The 19,558-nt window shown below is 39.0% G+C and overlaps 1 protein-coding gene across 3 annotated transcripts in view; it reads left to right on the forward strand.

Moving 5' to 3' along the window:
• The window catches only part of LOC127643432 (mineralocorticoid receptor-like), a 130,825-nt gene that overhangs the window by 86,705 nt on the left and 24,562 nt on the right, over positions 1-19,558 (forward strand). For all 3 annotated transcript variants that reach the window (XM_052126179.1, XM_052126180.1, XM_052126181.1), the window contains exons 4-5: positions 10,684-10,800; positions 17,716-18,033. In XM_052126179.1, the coding sequence (XP_051982139.1) occupies positions 10,684-10,800; positions 17,716-18,033 (435 nt within the window). The remainder of the gene's footprint in view (positions 1-10,683; positions 10,801-17,715; positions 18,034-19,558) is intronic.

The following is a 19,558-nucleotide window of genomic DNA, read 5'->3' on the forward strand; positions in this document are numbered from 1 at the left end:
AACATCACTTCAGAACTACTAGTATCACAGCTTGGGTTGTTTCTAACATGTTATTGGAGAAACAAGGATGTGTGTGTGTGTGTATATAATTGAATTGCTTAAAATGGTAATTTAAATAATTAATGTCATTAACTGATACTTAATGGTGATCTGTAAAACTTTATGTGAAAGTTGTGCTTCACAGTTATGTCCAGCAACAGCATGCCACAACAACAACAGTCATTGCCCTGGAAGATGCCATGAGTCAGTGTCACATGTGTGGAATAGATTTGACATATATGGTTAAAGAAATAGATGGAGGCTGATTCATTTTCTTTGTTGTTATGCTATATACTGTAGCTTGTGGCTAATGCAAACAGGATATTTGAGGGCTTTTGGTTTTAATATAGGTTAGAAACAGGAGACAGTATTTAAATGAAAAGAGATCTGAAGAAGACTCTTTTAATGGAGAAGCTTATGTGTCCGAACTGAAGCCAGATATGTCACGAAATGCACTCTTAGTAACATGCTTCAGTGCACACTTAAGCTTAAGAGAGAGGTTGTGTGTACTAATGGCATATTATAAAATGTGAATGAGGAGATCAATTGGTTGGATTAAAGGATCCATACAATTTCAGGCTAAAAAGGAACTAAAACAAAATCAGGAGGGACAGTAACACTGATATACACTTTTCAAAATCTCCAAAATGGTTGGTCAAGATTATGATCAAATAACATATTTCAAATCAGCAGTAAAATCTGAAAACACTGATATCAGTTAACGCAAAAAAAAAAAAAATGTCCAGCATGTATAGCCAATGCACATGTGCGTTCTCAAGTTGATAAACAGGCGATGTCTTTATATAAAAGGCGATTGGCTCTTTTACCTGTAAGGCGGGACTTCCTTTCTACATCCATTCTACACCAATCCAATTTCTCCCATTGATTTGAACCTTTTTGCATGTGAGTTTCTCCTGTACTGATGAAAGAAATATTACTTTAACATTAACCCCTCAAAACGTATTCATGTAGTCCCAACTCAAATGGATTAAGTAAATTTCAGTTTTACACATTTAAATGCATAGAACGCAATAAAATCAAGTTGTGCCAAAATGTTCTAGAATTGTGTTGAATTAGTTCATTTTAATTAAGTGAACAAGCAGCAAAGATCTTTTAATTGAGTGCAGTGATGTGTTTACACGATAACTGCCATTGTATTTAAATGATGAACCAGAATATTAATTGGAATGGCTACTTTTGTGTTCCGTATAAGAAAGTAATACAGGTTTTGAATTATATGAGGGTAAATAAATGACAAAATTTTTGGTTAAACTACTCCTTAACCCTCTGGGGTCGACGGATGCGCTGGCGTGTACTGCTAGATATTTTCGTCATTACAGCGGAAACAATTTAAAATACTCATTTCTGGGTATACAGATAAGTGTAAGACATCATTGGAGACTATAAAGGGTTTACTTTTATTTGTGTACACTCATAATAACAACAAAATCTTGTGCTTTTGTAAAATAAAGAAAATAAAAAGGGTGAGCTTTCAGCAGTCTCTGTTCACGAGCATATTTCAGAAATACATTTCCTCAGAAGAAGAGCAGGACTCCGATGAACGTTTGTATTTTGAAGAGAGACTTGATCCAGCCGAGGATACAATTTAGGATGAGTAAGTCATTTAGTTTTCATTAGCTGACATGCTATTTTATATAAACATGTTCATATTTTACTAGTGGGACTGTTTCTAGACTTGTCAGCCAGGATTCAGAGTATTGACATTTGAAATATGACTCCTAATAAGCAAGTTTTAGTTACATTTAAATGTTGTTTCGGCTAAAGCAGGTATTTAAATTGTATGCTGTATGATATAAATATGATATAAAAATAATATGAATGTTTAGATTATATTTTATCTAGTGTTTATAATGCCTTATTATCATCAACAAAGCTTGTGCTTGCAAATATGTGTTCAGGTTAAATTAGTAAAATGCCCTTTAAATATGCCCATATTAGAATATCAGCATATTAGAGTGATTTCTGAAGGATCATGTGACACTGAAGACTGCATTAATGATGCTGAAAATTCAGCTTTGATCACAAATGGCCTTTTACAATATATTTAAAATAGAAAACGGTTCTTTTAAATTTTAAAAAGAGTTCACAATATCAATGTTTTTACTGTATTTTGGATCAAATAAATCCAGTCTTGGTGAGCAGAAGAGACTTCTTTTCAATGGTTGTGTAGGTCTACAATTAAGTCTTTATTTAAAGAAAATGTAAAGTCAGATTTCTTCTTTTAACTTAAAACTTGATTTTGATCATTAAGTGTCCTCACATTCATTCTCTATCCCTCATTGATAGGCCCAGGTGAGTGTCTTTGTCTTCTCAGGTGTAAATCACCTCCATATTCATGATCATTCACGTCTCCTCGCACCTTACAAAAGTTAAATTACTATATTGTTTTGTATGAATGAGTGATCAGGATGGTTTTCACATCATTTTGTAGCAAAATATCTAGGCTACAAGATCCAGTTCTCAGAAGTCTTGTGGACAAATGTTTAGTATGTGCTTTATAAACTTATTTTAGTGACTTAAAATTTTAGTTTTTTCAAAAACCATGCATAAACGTTATTTTCTAAATATACAAACCTGTACCTACATGTTGCTCACATATTATTGTAGCCCAGTTTGTGCTGAATACAGTGTTATCATATTTTAGCCATTAATATGTTTTTAAGTAACTGAAAAAAGCACAAATGTCAAGGCATGTCAAAACTTCTCCAGGGCCCAAAATACCCTCAGACACCAGAGGGTTAATGAAAACTGATAAAAGAATAGAATGTATACCTTTATTTAAATTTGAACACCTCAATGTTAAAATCTGTTTGGCTTTTAAAATAGTCTAACCAAGGAAAAGGAAGTTAAAATTTGTAGCAGTAAAGACATCTGAGACACATCTGAGATGCAATAAAATGCAGCAAACTGAAGCAATGGCTAAACAATGGCTAACACACTTCGAGTGCAATTAACCATAATGTGCACTTGTTGAGATTCTGTATGCCAGTGCATATAAACACTGCCCAGATATAGATCCACAAACTACAGTGTGCAGAAACTCTGCAATACTCAACTTTCCCTTCTCTCTGCTACGTTTGTCCATTAACATACCTTCATGTACACAGGTTCACCAGCACACACACTAACACAATATGGTGCAGTCTACATGTGCTGACTTTTGTTTGGCCAATGATGAACAAGATTTGTTGGTCAGTTGTAAACAGTGGTCAGAGGGGCCCGAAAGATTTCGCAGAACAGATTTCAGGTCCGATTTGTCTCTCTGTTTAGGTGATGAGGCGGAGGAGGGCTGCATTTTGCTTCCTGTGTCGCAGTTTACTGTTTTTTAGAGCAAGAAAAATGGGCTTATGTAAGGGGTCATGTGATTTAGCCAGAAATAGTTGCAACGCTACAGCTGCTGTTGCTCCATCTGCAGATCCTGGGCTTTTTTGGCAGCTTCTATACAGACTCACTATGCATTTTCCCCTCATCCAAAAACACTAATTGTGCCTGTCTGTAGCCACATCATCCACAAGTGTCCTCATGTAGATAATGAGTGCTTCTCAATACTCTAAATGGTGCTTCCTCGTTTCCTCGCTCCACTGTCCTTCAGCCCATGACCCAGAAATCGAACAAAGTATGCAATCTTGAAGTAAATATACTGCAACGAGGGGAGGGCAGAGGAGAAAGAAAGCGTCCAATGGAGCTAGGTGCAAGGAAGCACAGGTGCATCCTATGTGGAAATCTTTTTTGTTGAAACACCTGACGCTCACATAAATTCTCCTCTCCCTTCACATCTGGTACAACCAGCCTGATCTCATGTACATTTTATGACTGTGGTGAAATATTTGCCAAATAATATGCCATTCCTGTTCTGAGGTGAAATGTCCACTTAGTGGCACTAAAAGAGAGTTAACGCTAAAACCAACCCTACCCTACACCTTAAACCTAAACCTAACCGATAATGCAATGAAAAGCAAATGTGACATGAAAAACGCTATTGCTGAGGGAACCATATTATTTTGAGGTGCTTTTTATGACACTTTCGCCTCATGTGTCAACTTGCATGCTCTTCAGGACTCGTACCCCGGTCCTTAGCATCACAAGTGCAATGCTCTATCTGTTGAAGTATTGTGCTATTTCGCTGCACTGGAACAAGCTTGTAAATTGTGTTGTTTATGTAATGCACTTGAAATGCACAAAGTAAAAGTGTGTTGATGTCATATTATGGTGTAAGGAAAAAGGAGGAAAAGTAAGAGGTTATGTACTGATAATCATCAGTTTTACTTGAGATTTATGTGAAAGTGACAAAAGTCATTGCACTTTTACATCTTGCTTTGATTCCTCCGTCCTCACCTTCTCTTCCTTGCATTCTTCCTAAGAATGAGGGTTGCACAATTTTAGAAATAAGTAGCATCCAGCATGTCCAACTTAATGCAGTTTATGAGAAAATAATTTCCTATGATGCATAATCGAAAGTGAATGAGAAAGAGGGGGCGAAATGGAGGTAGAGAAGATTAAGAGAAAGAAAGAGACAGAGCAAGAGATACACATGGCCACAGTGCCTGGATGACGCCCTGCGGTGCCGTGCTCTGGCCTGTGGAGCGCGTGGGTGTGTGGCTAGTCAGTGGAGCGGAATGGTGCTCTGAAAAGAGGGCTCGTTCCACGAGCTGTAGCCTTGGCCAAAGAAGGCAGCACACGAGGGATTCTCAGGCTGTTACAGTCTCTGTCATAGTGTCCCGAGCCAAGTCATCAGCCAACCAGTGACACACTCAGAAACACTGTTTGGGATGGCTTATTTGTCCTCTATGATAATAGTGGAGGGTTGTAAAGTTTAAGACAGCTGTCTCCTTTGCATTGAATATTCATGAAGAGATGACAATGCATCAGGACTGTGATGTGTTACAGTGTCCTTGCTGTGCAAAGGTCACATTTTACTAAAAAGACTAAAAAGAGCTATTCCTCTATTAATAGTGTGAAATAAAACGGGAACTTCAGATCTGCCATAATTCCCAAAGAACAGTGTACAACAGGTATTGGTAATCCTTTAAATTTGTAGTCCCAATAAACTACAAAATAAAATATGGAAGACCAGGGGCTAGCTGTCACATAGGCTTTATCTTGGTGATTATGAGATTTGGAGACCAAAGATCAATTGTGCATATATGTGTTTTCTATATCAAAGCTTTTGTTTGTTGGTTTCAAACACCTAGATCAAAACCCTCTTAACTTTCTGATACTCGAGCATGACTGGTGTATGCATTTTACATTTCCATTTTCCAACTAATAGCACCTAATAAACATGCAAAAATAAATATATATATATAAATTCTTAAGCAAATATTTGTACAAAAAATGTATGCATTCATATGTGGACATTGGAACCAAGTTGTGAAATTTAAATAATACCAAGCTATAGAAAGTTAGATATTATTTTATCAAATTGTTTATTATGTTTCCAGGAGTGTTGGTAATTCATTTTTTGAGACGTTGCAGACATCCCAGCTGATTTTTTTGTAAAGCTGCTTTTGAACAACGTGTACTGGGAAAAGCACAAATAAAAATTATTTGATTTGACTTTGACCATTTGAAGTAATGGCCAGAATCATTCAATCAAACTGGCAACCATGTTAAAATAAAAATATACATATAAGTACTGATTCACATTGTTCCACATCTGCCAAACAGGTTAAGTGGTCCAAACATCATCTGCAGCCTGAAACTGTACTTTTTAATGGAAGTATGAATTGAATGCACTTGGCTTCATAGGAAAGCTATAGAATGCTCCCTTGCTCCCTATTTATTGAATGACTTAACATCCAGTGTACTCCATGTCACTACCTCAGAACAGTGTAAAATGGATCGTATTTTCATCCTAATTCCATATAAAGCCTCTGAATGCAAAAATTTTGCACAGTAAATATAGGATTTCTAATGAAAACCTTGCTATTGCACACATTAGTGTACATTGTGTTTAGCAGCATGGCGTTTTGCGATAAATCGCTCAAATAAAAAAGAAATTGCATATCGGATGAAACTTCAGACTCTTATTTTTTGACTCAAACAAGTTTAAATGTAAAAACTAAATTAGATTTCTTACCAGATGATGTAGTTTTGTTGGCATTTCTTCCAAAGACAAATTCTGCAGTGGTCGGCACCATGTTGTTTTGTCACATGACTTCGTCCGTCAAAAGTTGAATCCTTTACTGACAGCCTAGAGTCTCCTGAACAGAGATCAGACGGTTTAAATGTATTGAAATGATGTATTGCGTATAGCAAACCAAAATACAACATCCACACATGTGGACGTGGGGTCGTACGATTTTAAATTAAAATAATTTTGTGAACTCTGCCCTCCAAGGAAAGTTTTCTATATACTTGCATATTTTGGTAATAGCTTTTGGGTTAAAAGAAGGGTCAACTATATCATGAGGGCATATTTTTATAGAAAGGTTTAAAAAGGTATTTTTAATGCAAGTCATGTCAAGGCATGTTTTCGCATTTTTATCGGGGCATGTTGTTACACGTGTAATTTATCAATTACAGTATTTGTTGGCCGGAACATCCATCCATCCATCCATCTTCAACCGCTTATCCGAAGTCGGGTCGCGGGGGCAGCTGCTCCAGCAGGGGGCCCCAAACTTCCCTATCCCGAGCCACATTAACCAGCTCTGACTGGGCTGACCCCGAGGCGCTCTCGGCCAGTGTGGAGATGTAATCTCTCCACCTAGTCCTGGGTCTTCCCCGAGGCCTCCTCCCAGCTGGACGTGCCTGAAACACCTCCCTAGGGAGGCGGCCAGGGGCATCCTTACCAGATGCCCAAACCACCTCAACTGACTCCTTTCAACGCAAAGCGAGCAGCGGCTCTACTCCGAGCTCCTCACGGATGACTGAGCTCCTCACCCTATCTCTAAGGGAGAAGCCCGCCACCCTTCTGAGGAAGCCCATTTCGGCCGCTTGTACTCGCTGACCTAGTTCTTTCGGGTCATGACCCAACCTTCATGACCATAGGTGAGGGTAGGAACGAAAATTGACCGGTAGATCGAGAGCTTTGCCTTCGGCTCAGCTCTCTTTTCGCGGACAACGGTGCGATAGAGCGAGTGCAATACCGCCCCTGCTGCCCCGATTCTCCGCCAACCTCCCGGCTCCATTGTCCCTCACTCGTGAACAAGACCCCGAGGTACTTGAACTCCTTCACTTGGGGCAAAACCTCATTCCCTACCTGAGTACGCACTCCATCGGTTTCCTGCTGAGAACCATGGCCTCAGATTTAGAGGTGCTAATCCTCATCCCAGCTGCTTCACACTCGACTGCCGCTGATCCAGTGAGAGCTGAAGGTCACGGACCGATGATGACATGAAGACAACATCATCTGCAAAAGCAGCGATGAGATCCCCAGCCCACCGAATCAAGACACCTTCCCCACCTCGACTACGCTCGATATCCTGTCCATGAATATCACAAACAGGATTGGTGACAAAGCGCAGCCTTGGCGGAGACCAACCCCACATGGAATGAACTCGACTTTGTGCCGAGGACCCGACACAGCCCTCGCTTTGGACGTACAGGGATTGGATCGCCCTAAGAAGGGACCCCCCACCCCGCACTCTCAAGCAGCACCTCCCACAGTCTCTCCCGGGGACCCGGTCATACGCCTTCTCCAGATCCACAAAACACATGTAGACCGGATGGGCATACTCCCAGGCCCCCTCCAGGATCCTTGCGAGAGTAAAGATCTGGTCCGGCTGCTCCACCGACCAGGACCTAAAACCGCATTGTTCCTCTTCAATCTGAGGTTCGACAATCGGCCGAACCCTCCTCTCCAGCACCTTGGAGTAAACTTTACCAGGGAGGCTGAGAAGTGTGATACCCCTGTAGTTGGCACACACTCTCTGATCCCCCTTTTGAAGAGGGGAACCACCACCCCGTTCTGCCACTCCTTAGGTACTGTCCCAGATTTCCACGCAATGTTGAAGAGGCGTGTCATCCATGACACCCCTCCACATCCAGAGCTTTCAGCATTTCTGGTCGGATCTCATCAATTCCTCGGGCTTTGCCACTGCGGAGTTGTTTGACTACCTCAGTGACCTCCCCAGGGAAATAGAATCTGATCCCCATCATCCTCCGGCTCTGCCTCTACCATAGAGGGCGTGTTGGGATTTAGGAGTTCTTCAAAGTGTTCCTTCCACGCCCAATAACCTCCTCGGTTGAGGTCAACAGCGTCCCATCTTTGCTGTATACAGCTTGAATGGTTCCCCGTTTCCCTCCTAAGGTGGCGGATCGGTTTTCCAGAAGCACTTTGGTGCGGACCGAAAGTCCTTCTCCATGGCTTCTCCGAACTTTTCCCACACCCACTGCTTTGCCTCCCTCACGGCCGAGGCCGCAGCTCTTCGGGCCCTTCGGTACCTTGCACTGCCTCCGGAGACCTCCGGGACAACAAATCCCGAAGGCCTCTTTCTTCAGTCGGACGGCTTCCCTGACCACCAGTGTCCACCACGGTGTTCGAGGGTTACCACCCCTTGCGGCACCTAAAACCTTGAGGCCGCAGCTCTCCACCGCTGCTCGGCAATGGAAGCTTTGAACATTGCCCACTCCGGTTCAATGTCCCCAACCTCCGCAGGGATGCCTGAAAAGCTCCGCCGAGGTGTGAGTTGAAGATCTCACGGACAGGGACCTCCTCCAAACGTTCCCAGTTCACCCAAGACTACTCGCTTGGGCTTCCCAGGTCTGTCCAGAGTCTTTCCCCACCCCCTGACCCAACTCACCACCAGATGGTGATCGGTTGACAGCTCTGCCCCTCTCTTTACCCGAAAGTGTCCAAACATATGGCCTCAGATCCGACTGACACGATTACAAAATCGATCATCGACCTTCGCCTAGGGTGCTCTGGTACCACGTACACTTATGAGCATCCTTATGTTGAACATGGTGTTTGTTATAGATAATCCATGACTAGCACAGAAATCTAATAACAAACATCCACTTGAGTTCAGATCAGGGAGGCCGTTTCTCCCAATCACGCCTTTCCAGGTGTCCCTGTCATTTCCCACGTGTGCGTTGAAGTCACCCAGCATCACTATGGAGTCCCCTACTGGGGCCCTATTCAGGACTCCATTCAGGGTCTCCAAGAAGGTCGAATACTCTGAACTGCTGTTCGGTGCATATGCACAGACAACAGTCAGAGTTTTCCCCACAACCCGTGAGGCGTAGGGAGGCTGACTCTCTCATCCACCGGGTAAACTCCAACGTAGTGGCGCCAGCCGGGACTCGTGAGTATCCCCACACCGCCCGTCGCCTCACACCCTGGGAAACTCCAGAGAAGAATAGAGTCCATCCCTATCCAGGAGTACGGATCCAGAGCCAAAACTGTGCGTCGATGTAAGCCCCACCAGATCCAACTGGTAACGCTCCACCTCCCTCACTAGTTCCGCTCCTTCCCCCAGTGAGGTGACATTCCACGTCCCCAGAGCAAGCCTTTGCTGCCCGGGTCTGGTCCGTCGAGGCCCACGGCCTTCACTGCCGCCCATATGGCAGCGCACCCGACTCCTGCGGTTCCTCCAATGGGTGGTGGGCCCAAGGGATGTAGAGGGGGGTTCCACGTTGCTTCTTCGGGCTGTGCCCGGCAGGCTCGCCTGAACAATGGTTTGATATTTGTGTACTTTACTATAATAATATCAATAATACAATATATATATATATATATATATATATATATATATATATATCATATATATATATATATACAAAATATACTCAATATCATCCAATAAGTGAATTAATCATAATTCACATATTAAAGCTAAATTCCTTACAGTAGAAATTGGAGCAGATCCAACGAGACGTTGTATTATGATTTTAATGTTGGAGAATTTTATTCAGACAAATAATCTAGTTATTTGTCATTTATGTAATTTATAATGGTTGTCTAACACAACTAAATCCATTATACATTTCATTACTAATAATGTAAAATAAGGACAGTTTAATTTAGTTCATACCTCACATATTTCTAGACCCTAAATTCCCTCACATATAATGGTGTGAGAATGAGGACACTTTAACGGTTCCCGTCTAAATGTAGCATACAAATACCCTTACAGCAGACAGGTCAAGATATTTAACATTCTAGATATCTCGCTGACATCAGCAACGTGTCGGCACTTCTCTCAAATCGCGTCTTTGATAATTCATACATTTATGCTCCGATTTGCCTATGATTTTGGGCTTTTGTCGGCAATCTCCACAACACTGTCGGCGAGTGAAAATCGGGCCTAAAATCGTGTAGTGTAAACTCGGCATAAATCTTATGTTGTGACAACATTCCCCACTATTTGGTCCCACACAGATAGTCTATGCTTTTTGAATGAACTGTATCTTTTTTTCTTGGGCAATAAAGTGAAAAAAGTTGAATAGCTTATTTGTTCAGTTGACTTTCAAAAATAAACCTACCTTGAGAATATGAACTGTGTGTGACAACTAGTCTCAGTCTCCCCTGTATCGCATGCCAATAATAATCCCTTTGTGTGCCAATGTTGTCAGGCATGCCTTATGTTTCCGACCCCTGGTGTACAGAAAACGAGATATAGAGGTAGAGATTTGTACAGAGGTCTTGAAAGCTTTTTCTCTCTCTCTCTCTCCTTGCAGGTCAGCACAACTATCTATGCGCTGGGAGGAATGACTGCATCATTGACAAGATTCGGCGGAAAAACTGCCCAGCATGCAGAGTACGGAAGTGTCTACAAGCTGGGATGAATCTTGGGGGTAATTGAAAGAATTTACTTATCAGAGAATAAAATATGTTGTTATTATATAAATCTGTTATGTTGGCAAACCTGAGCTCATTGATCTTAAGTTAAAAAAAAACTAATTCCACAAAAGTGAGGTTTATGCCTTTTTAGTAAAGTTCAGATTTCAATATCTTCTTCCAGTTTTTGATCTACGAACATATTGAAAAGTACTTCACATGCACCTGTGTTTTCAATATGATTGCAACACAATGATCAGTGCTTTGTGAGCTGGAAAAAAGGATGAAAGTGTATGAAACCTTTAAGAGCATGGTTGATTTTAAAAAATACAGCACATGAAAAACTGATACTCTGAAGTAATTTAGACATTTGTGCAACAATTGCTAGCCTATGGCCATATTGATTGAGGCCACTACATCTTATAAGATATAAACATATTGATAACATATTGATTTTATTCAGCTCTTTGTAAATGCTGGCTGGAATAGGGCAGAACCTTTGCACTGTGTCAGGGTGAATTACACTAATATACACACCACAAACTCACACGCAACAGCAATTCAGTGTCAATGATCAAGTGATGAAGAAAGGACCAGGATGTCTTAATGCTATTTTTTGGACAAAAAAACAAAGAAAACTAAATGGCTTTTGTGACAAAAAAGACGTTATTTTGCAGTTTTGGTAGAGTGTAATTTAATTACAATAAAACACATCAAGTATTAACTATCACCTACTGTAAAAGCCAAACACAAGATACATGCCACTGATGAGCTGATCTTTCGAAGTGTCAGCTAATGATAACCAGACAACTCGGATCAAGTATCATTCTTGGGCAATGCCAGTGCTAAAAGCAGAACAAGACATCGACCATGTTCGGAATAGCAAACTTACTACTACTACTAGTATCTTACTACTACGATTTCTGCCATACATAAATATGACTGAAGCATTAAGAGTATGGGTAGTGTGCTGTTCTTAACTCGCCTGTTCTCTTCTGTTTATGTGGAGTTCAAACTTTAAAGCAGCACTTGAAGCTGGCATTGGCAAAAGTGGATAACCACCGCCTACCAACCCATTAATATTGTGGAGGATGAGTGTTTAAAAGATTTAATGTGCATTGAATCGAATACTCCACCTATGAAGACTAGTTCTTTCAATAAGTCAACCTCCCACTTAGACTTTGGGAAATGTTTAATGTTACTTGAATTGGTGCTATTTTAGTTTATTTCTATCTTTATACTGTGGAAAGCTTTGTTTGGAAAATGTAAATGTAACATATTGCTTTGTTTTCTTTCCTTAGAAGGAACTAAATTAATTCTGACCGGAAAATAAATCTATAGAGTCCAATTTCAGCACTTTTAAAATCTGCGATTAATTACATTATACATCGTGATTAAATATTTAAATAACAACACTGGTAATATGAATTGCATCATTAGAAATTTCTGTGACGTCAATCATTAATTACAGTAAATGAGCGTAATTGTATATTGGCGTAGAACCCACAACAAACCTACAACCACTTAATACAGCAAATTACTGTAATTGTTTATAGGTGTAAACTACAAGGAACCTACAACCACTAAATACAGCAAATTACTGTAATTGTTTATAAGTGCGGAACCCACAACGTACTTACAACTATTAAATATAGAAAATTACTATAATTGTATTTAGTCGCGGAACCCACAGCGTCTTTTTCGGAGGAGTGTACATTTTGTACATTCTGTGTTCATAAAACTTGTATTCATAAATTGTGGTCATTATTTGCATTAACACGCACATAGGCAGACTCCTTTTGATCTCGGATCATTCCAAGGAAAAAAATCTTCCTGCATCAACACGCCATCAGCGCTTAGTGTTGTGCTCAGTCCATAAAGATTAGACAACTGCAGGCAAGTTAAACAATTATACTTTCCTTTATTATATTAAAAATTCTAACATTTAGTAACCTTTTGGTAGTTAGATAAACTGTATACGTGGTTACGATAATGAACTGTAATCTTGGCTCTGTTCCCCGTCTCTCACTCTCAGCCTCTGTCCACCCCCGCAGGATACAAACTTTACCTCAAGTACAAGCCCCAACGACAGGCGCAGCTGTGAGAGAATTTGCATTTTAGCACAGCAGTCACTAAAAAAACCAAAAATTACAAATTAAGTTCAAGCAGTAATAAGATGATAATTAAAGAAAAAATGGTTATAAATAAATAAGAAAAACTTGGATGTTATTGAAAGTATATGATTTACTTTGAGGCTGTTCTCAAAGTATGAGTTCTTGTTTTTTTCTGCATAATTTTTTTTTAAGTTTAAGTCCTTAGGGATGTCTTTGGATGTTGCATCTCACTGCTTTTTCTGACGTGGTTAAAATTTTTCAAATCTGTCTCGAGGCCCTCTAGTTCACTATTCTGTTGTGATCCATCTTTCTGTTTTAGGCACAACAACGCATCTTATGTGAATGGCCACACTATTAAAAGATATTTTGGAAAGTATTGGATGTTATGACTACAAGACTTTAACATTAACATTGATAAAATATTATTTTCTTTCAATTTACTTGATCCCGATGGCCCTGCACTGACTGTCAACGACCACTCCTACAATCAGTCACAAAATGTTATCCTTTTTTCATCGCTGTACAGTTTATGTTTAACTTTAATGTTTTCCTATTTATAAAATTACTGTAAGTCATGCTCCATGGGCCAAAATCACGAAAATATTATTTTTATTTTCTCTCTTTCCCCTTTTCTTCCCAATTTGGAATGCCCAATTCCCAATGTCCTCGTGGTGGCATAGTAACTCTCCTCAATCTGGGTGGCGCAGGACAAATCTCAGTTGCCTCCGAGTCTGAGACCGCCAATTCGCGCATCTTATCATGTGGCTTGTTGAACGCTTTACTGAGGAGACGTAGAAACCGGGCCAATTTGGTTGCTTAGGAGACCTGGGTGGAGTCACTCATGAAAATGTTCTTAAGAAAAATGTAATTAGAAAGATAGGATACATTTTAAGAAGGCTGAAAGAATGTTCCTAAGTGCAATGTTAACACCTTAAGAATAAATGGACAGGCTTTAACATTAATTATACTTGCCTGCTCATGGGGTTGCCTACATCTAATTAATATATAATAAGTAATAAGTAAATCATAACAATCAATTTATATATACATTTACATTTATGCATTTGGCAGACGCTTGTATCCAAAGCGACTTACAGTGCACTTATTACAGTGATAATCCCCCCGGAGCAACCTGGATTAAGTGTCTTGCTCAAGGACACAATGGTGGTGGCTGTGGGGCTCGAACCAGTGACCTTCTGATTAACAGATATGTGCTTTAGCACTCAAAGTAGCAATCACCACACAATAATTTTCATTTATTTATGTAAAGTGTGTGAGATGTGATAGTTTAATAACCATTTGACAACTTTTAAGGTTGAGACAGGGAAACAAATAGAATAATATTAGTGTAGATGCCATTCATATATTTGCAGAGTTATAGAACATTAGGGCTGCAACTAACGATTAGTAGACTATTTGGCGATTATTGCAACGATTAATCATTAGCTCTTAACCAATTATTCTGCTTGTGTCCTGACATAAATGGTTGCATTAAACATGCTTACTAACAATGAAGAGAGAAAAAATTATATATAAAAAAACAATACCTCTAAATGACATTAACTGAATTAAAGGGGGAAAAAATACTTTTTATAAGTTCAATTCAGTAAAGAAATTCAATGCAAAAAAATCCTATTATCATCAACTGTTTTTGTCTTGTTTTCCATTTAAAATGTCTAAAAATCCTTAAAACAATATACATTTAATTGAGAAGCAACATATAAGATATTTAGACTTGCTTTAAGAGAATGTATCTTAAATAAACAGTAAGTATATAAGTAAATATAAGTAGAGTGCATCTGGACTGTGAGCTGTGTAATTCTTCCTCTCCTAAGTCAGGTGCGAGCTGCAGTGCTGCTCACATCATTAGAGTTTAAAGTGATCTCATGTTACATTAAATTAAATCAAACGACTATTCGGCAACGAAAATGTTTGTTGACAATTTTTTATTGTTGATGTTGTTGATAACGTCAACTAATTGTTTCAGCCCTATAGAACACAATTGTTTCTAGTTGAAACCTAGAAACCTTGTTTCTAGACAAATTGTGAGATGATGGATAAATTAGGTGTATGCCTGTTTAAATAGATGATCTTTAGTCTAGACTTAAACTGAGTGAGTGTGTCTGCATCCCGAAAAGTGTTAGGGAGACTATTCTGTAGTTTATATAATTATCTACCTCCTTTTGTGGATTTTGATATTCTAGAAAATATTAACAGGCCAGAATTTTGAGATCGTAATGAACGTGATGGAATATAGCATGGTAGAAGGTCACTTAAGTACTGCAAAGCTAGACCATTCAAAGCTTTGTATGCAGTTAACAAAATGTGTAAATTAATACGAAATTGAACAAGTAGTAAAACATAAAGATGATAAAATGGGGCTAATCTGATCATATTTCTTGGTCCTTGTCAGCACTCTGGCTGCTGCATTTATAACCAATTGAAGTTTATTTTTTGAACTTGCAGGTCATCCTCCCAGTAATGCATTTCAATAGTCTAGTCTTGAGGTCATGAACGCATTCATTTTTCATGAACATTTTTCGCATCAGCAACAGAGAGCATATGTCGTAACTTAGCAATATTTCTGAGGTGGAAGAATGCTGTTCTACAAACATTGGAAATTAGATTTTCCAAGGAAAATTATTCGCTGTAGATGAAGATGTAACTACATCCAACAAGAGTCAAATTATATTTTGGCAGCTTATTTTTAGAGGTTTTTGGTCCAATAATTAGTACCGCTGTTTTGTCAGAATTAAGTAGAAGGAAATTTCTGGCATTCCAATCTCTGATTTTATTGATACACTCTGCTAATTTCGAGAATAGTGAAATTTCATCAGGTTTCGAAGAAATGTAAAGTAGGGTATCATCGGGATAACAGTGAAAACTTGTTCCTGACAATATCTCAGAGGGGAAGCATATATAAGGAGAAAAGCAAAGGCCCTAAAACTGATCCCTGTAACACTACATACTTGGGGGCAATTTCATTCAAATTGTATAGCCTTCATTCAAAACAATGATTGACTGATGAGCTACAAACACTATCCTTCCATGCACTGTGAAATACCTCAACTTTTGTATTCTTCCATTTGTGTTCCATTTTTGGAGCTGCTCTCTTGAGAGCATGAGTGTGATCATTGTACCATGGTACAGGGCTTTTTTCTTTAATTAAGAGAAATAGGTGCGACACTATCAAGAGTGCTAGAGATGACTGTATTTATATTTTATGATATTACTTCAAGTCCTTCTAGACATTTTGGATTTTGACAGTTTATATTTTTACAGTAATATACCTCAGCTACCAACTACAGTAATCAGTTAATTACTGTGCACAGCAATTTCAGTATAGCTTACTATAATCAAGTTTTTTACAGTAACTAGCTGGCAAAGTGTTGCTAATAAGTTACTGTGAAAAAGCATGGTAATGTAACAGTGTTGATTTCCAATCAAATATGTGTAACTTGTAATCTAAGTTTATAAATAACTAATTAGTAAAATGATCACAACTTCTGTTTAACTGTAGTTTTTAAATGTGTCATATATAGCCTATCATATATAATAGCGTAATATAATTTACATTTATGCATTTGACAGATGCTTTTATACAGAATAATTTAAAGTGTTTTTAAGTACATTTTATCAGGCTGAGTTCCCTTTGACCTTAGTGTTGCAAGTGTCATGCTCTCCCAGTTGCTCTACCACTCTCTCCTTTGAAAGTACATTGAATTATCTTTAGGTATCCGTGAGGATTACAAACAAAATTGCAATATAGTTACATTTTGAACACTTTCCAAAACAAATGTAGAATTGATGTCTCTTGCTCTGTTTTGGTAGTTGAGAAACAATTTAGACATGCTTTATATTTGTTTATTTTTTTTTTCAAGATTTCAGGGTTCAAGATTTATATGAATGTGTAAGGAAGACTGTATATGTTTAGATGCTGTATCTGGTCTCAATTTCTTAAAATTAAATTTTTTATAGTTCAAAAGTTATTGCATAAATAGCCATTCATGTATTGATTATTCTATGTAGTTTCAAGTTAATATGAAATCATACAAACTGATAAACTTTTTAATGCATGACGTATATTTATTTCTCTCTCAACACCCCTCCCCACACACACACTGTCTAAAGGAGCCTAAATAAGATGTATTTAATGTTTTTCTTTAAAAAATTATAAAGAAATCTGCATTTATTATAAAGTCAAGTTAATAAAATATGTATAACTTAAAATACAATGTCTACAAATAGTTTACAAAGTTGTAAAGAGCACAAAATCTAAGCATGTGTGGCGACTAGCACACATGCCACCTTCAGTCTCACGTGTTAATGTGCTATGAAATCTGTTGGCACAGAATAGAAAAGCACATCTCCATGCAATGAAGGGTCACAAGTAGCAAACAAGGGATCTGCACTACGATCCAGGCTCAGTTCCAGATCAAAATCTCTGGATATAGTGAGGGTGCTCTAGCAGTTAAAGTGAAGATGCAATAAAGAACCAACATTGTTCAATTGAGGGTGCTTTAATGTCCGTTTGCCCCTGTAGAACCAGACCTGCAGCGATCCCTGCTATAAAATCCATATCTACATTAAGAATTACTGCTATCAGTTCCAGCTCATTTTAGATATGAAAAACTGCAATAAGAGTGCTTTAAGAATACACTGAGGGTCTTTTCATTAAGATCTTGTTCATTTCAAATTATTTATCTCTCTTATAAATCATTTTAAGACCTTTAATGTTTATCATAAGTTCAGATATGCAATTAAAAATGGAGCAGGCTCCTGCTTTAATAATAGATGTCTGGTATATTTTCTCCTTAGCACGAAAGTCCAAGAAGTTGGGAAAGATAAAGAGCGTTAGCAACGATTCTTGCCTGCAGAACTCAAAGGATGGGACTCCGTTCCTGACCTCCAAGAAAGACTTGAGCCCAGCCACCGCACTTGTCCCCCATGTCCCCGCGGTAGCACCATTTTTGTCGCCGTCTGTCTGTAGTGTCTTGGAGCTCATAGAGCCTGAAGTGGTGTTCTCTGGCTATGACAACACACAACCCGACACCACCGACCATCTGCTCACCAGTCTCAACCAGCTCGCCGGCAAACAGATGATCCGAGTGGTCAAATGGGCCAAAGTACTTCCAGGTACCATTCCAATGCAAATTTGTTTGTTTATCTGATTCCATCTTTGTGTTCTTCTCTTTCAAAGCTTTTTAATCAAGGGACAATACTTGCCCCCATAGTTGACTTCCAGGGACATTTTTGTCTTATTAAGGCATATTTTTTATCTAACCATAAATAACCCACTGTGTGGCAAACTGTTATGCCAAATACTTCAATTTACTTTGCCATTTTTGCCCCTAACCCTGGTTAATGTTTGCTGTTTCAGTTTCTGCTCAGTTTTGGAGGTTATTTCAGTTCAAGATGAAGTATCGGTTGAACTGTTTGGTTTTTGAGATTTATTTATAAATCATGCAGCCATGTTGGGTGCTTTGGTAAATTTGGGTCTTCATCCTCAAAACAGAATTTCCAGAATTCAAGTTAATGACAGGATCAGACTGAACATATATGCACTTGAAGTCAAGTTATTCTTAAAACATCAGCGAAAAATCATAACATCCATGTTACAAACATCCAAGATCGATGTCCCATCTTCAGCCCACATTTGATTCCCCCACGGTTAGAGGTTACAAGTACTGACACCAAGAAACAGCAAAGTGTTTGGCTTTATATATATATTTTATCCCCTTTTCTCCCAATTTGGAATGCCCAATTCCCACTACTTAGTAGGACCCCATGGTGGCGCGGTTACTCACCTCAATCCGGGTCAGGACAAGTCTCAGTTGCCTCCGCTTCTGAGACCGCCAACCCACGCATTTATAACTTGGCTCGTTGTGCATGACACCGCGGAGACTTCACATGTGGAGGCTCATGATACTCTCTGCAATCCATGCACAACTTACCACGCGCACCATTGAGAGCGAGAACCACTAATCGCAACCACAAGGAGGTTACCCCATGTTACTCTACCCTCGCTAGCAACTGGGCCAATTTGGTTGTTTAGGAGACCTGGCTGGAGTCACTCAGCACACCCTGGATTTTAACTTGCGACTCCTGGAGTGGTAGTCAGCGTCAATACTCGCTGAGCTACCCAGGCCCCGGGTTTGGCTTTATATTAATGTATAAACAAATTATGCTTGTCCATATGTTTTCAAATGAACATTAATAGTTTCAAAACATGTAGAAAATAGGGTTTCATAAGTTGGCTCATCATATAGAAGTTTTTTTTCTCTCTCTCAAAATGTTTGTCTGTAGGAACAGTAATTGACAGGTTTTCATAAAGATATGTGGCCAACATTGTATTGTAACATCTCAGTATTTAATTGGATTAAATATTTTTATCTTTGTCTTTTCTACCCCAAGTCTTGAAAGGTATTTTGCTATGAGATGGTCATTTGCTGTATTGCAATTATTTGATACCAGGGTGTCTGCTTGCTATATCCGGATGTATAAATAGAAGCCTGAAAACACACCAGGACAAACGGGCTATCTGACTTTCAAATACTTTTTCCAAGCCTTTCCAAGTCTGACTTTGTGCGGCCAGTTCACCTCATACTGGAGTCAATCTACAAGTGACATTCATGGAATGTGAGAAAGGACAATTTAAAAT

The sequence above is a fragment of the Xyrauchen texanus genome, chromosome 5, assembly GCF_025860055.1.
Source record: "Xyrauchen texanus isolate HMW12.3.18 chromosome 5, RBS_HiC_50CHRs, whole genome shotgun sequence".
NCBI lineage: Eukaryota > Metazoa > Chordata > Actinopteri > Cypriniformes > Catostomidae > Xyrauchen > Xyrauchen texanus.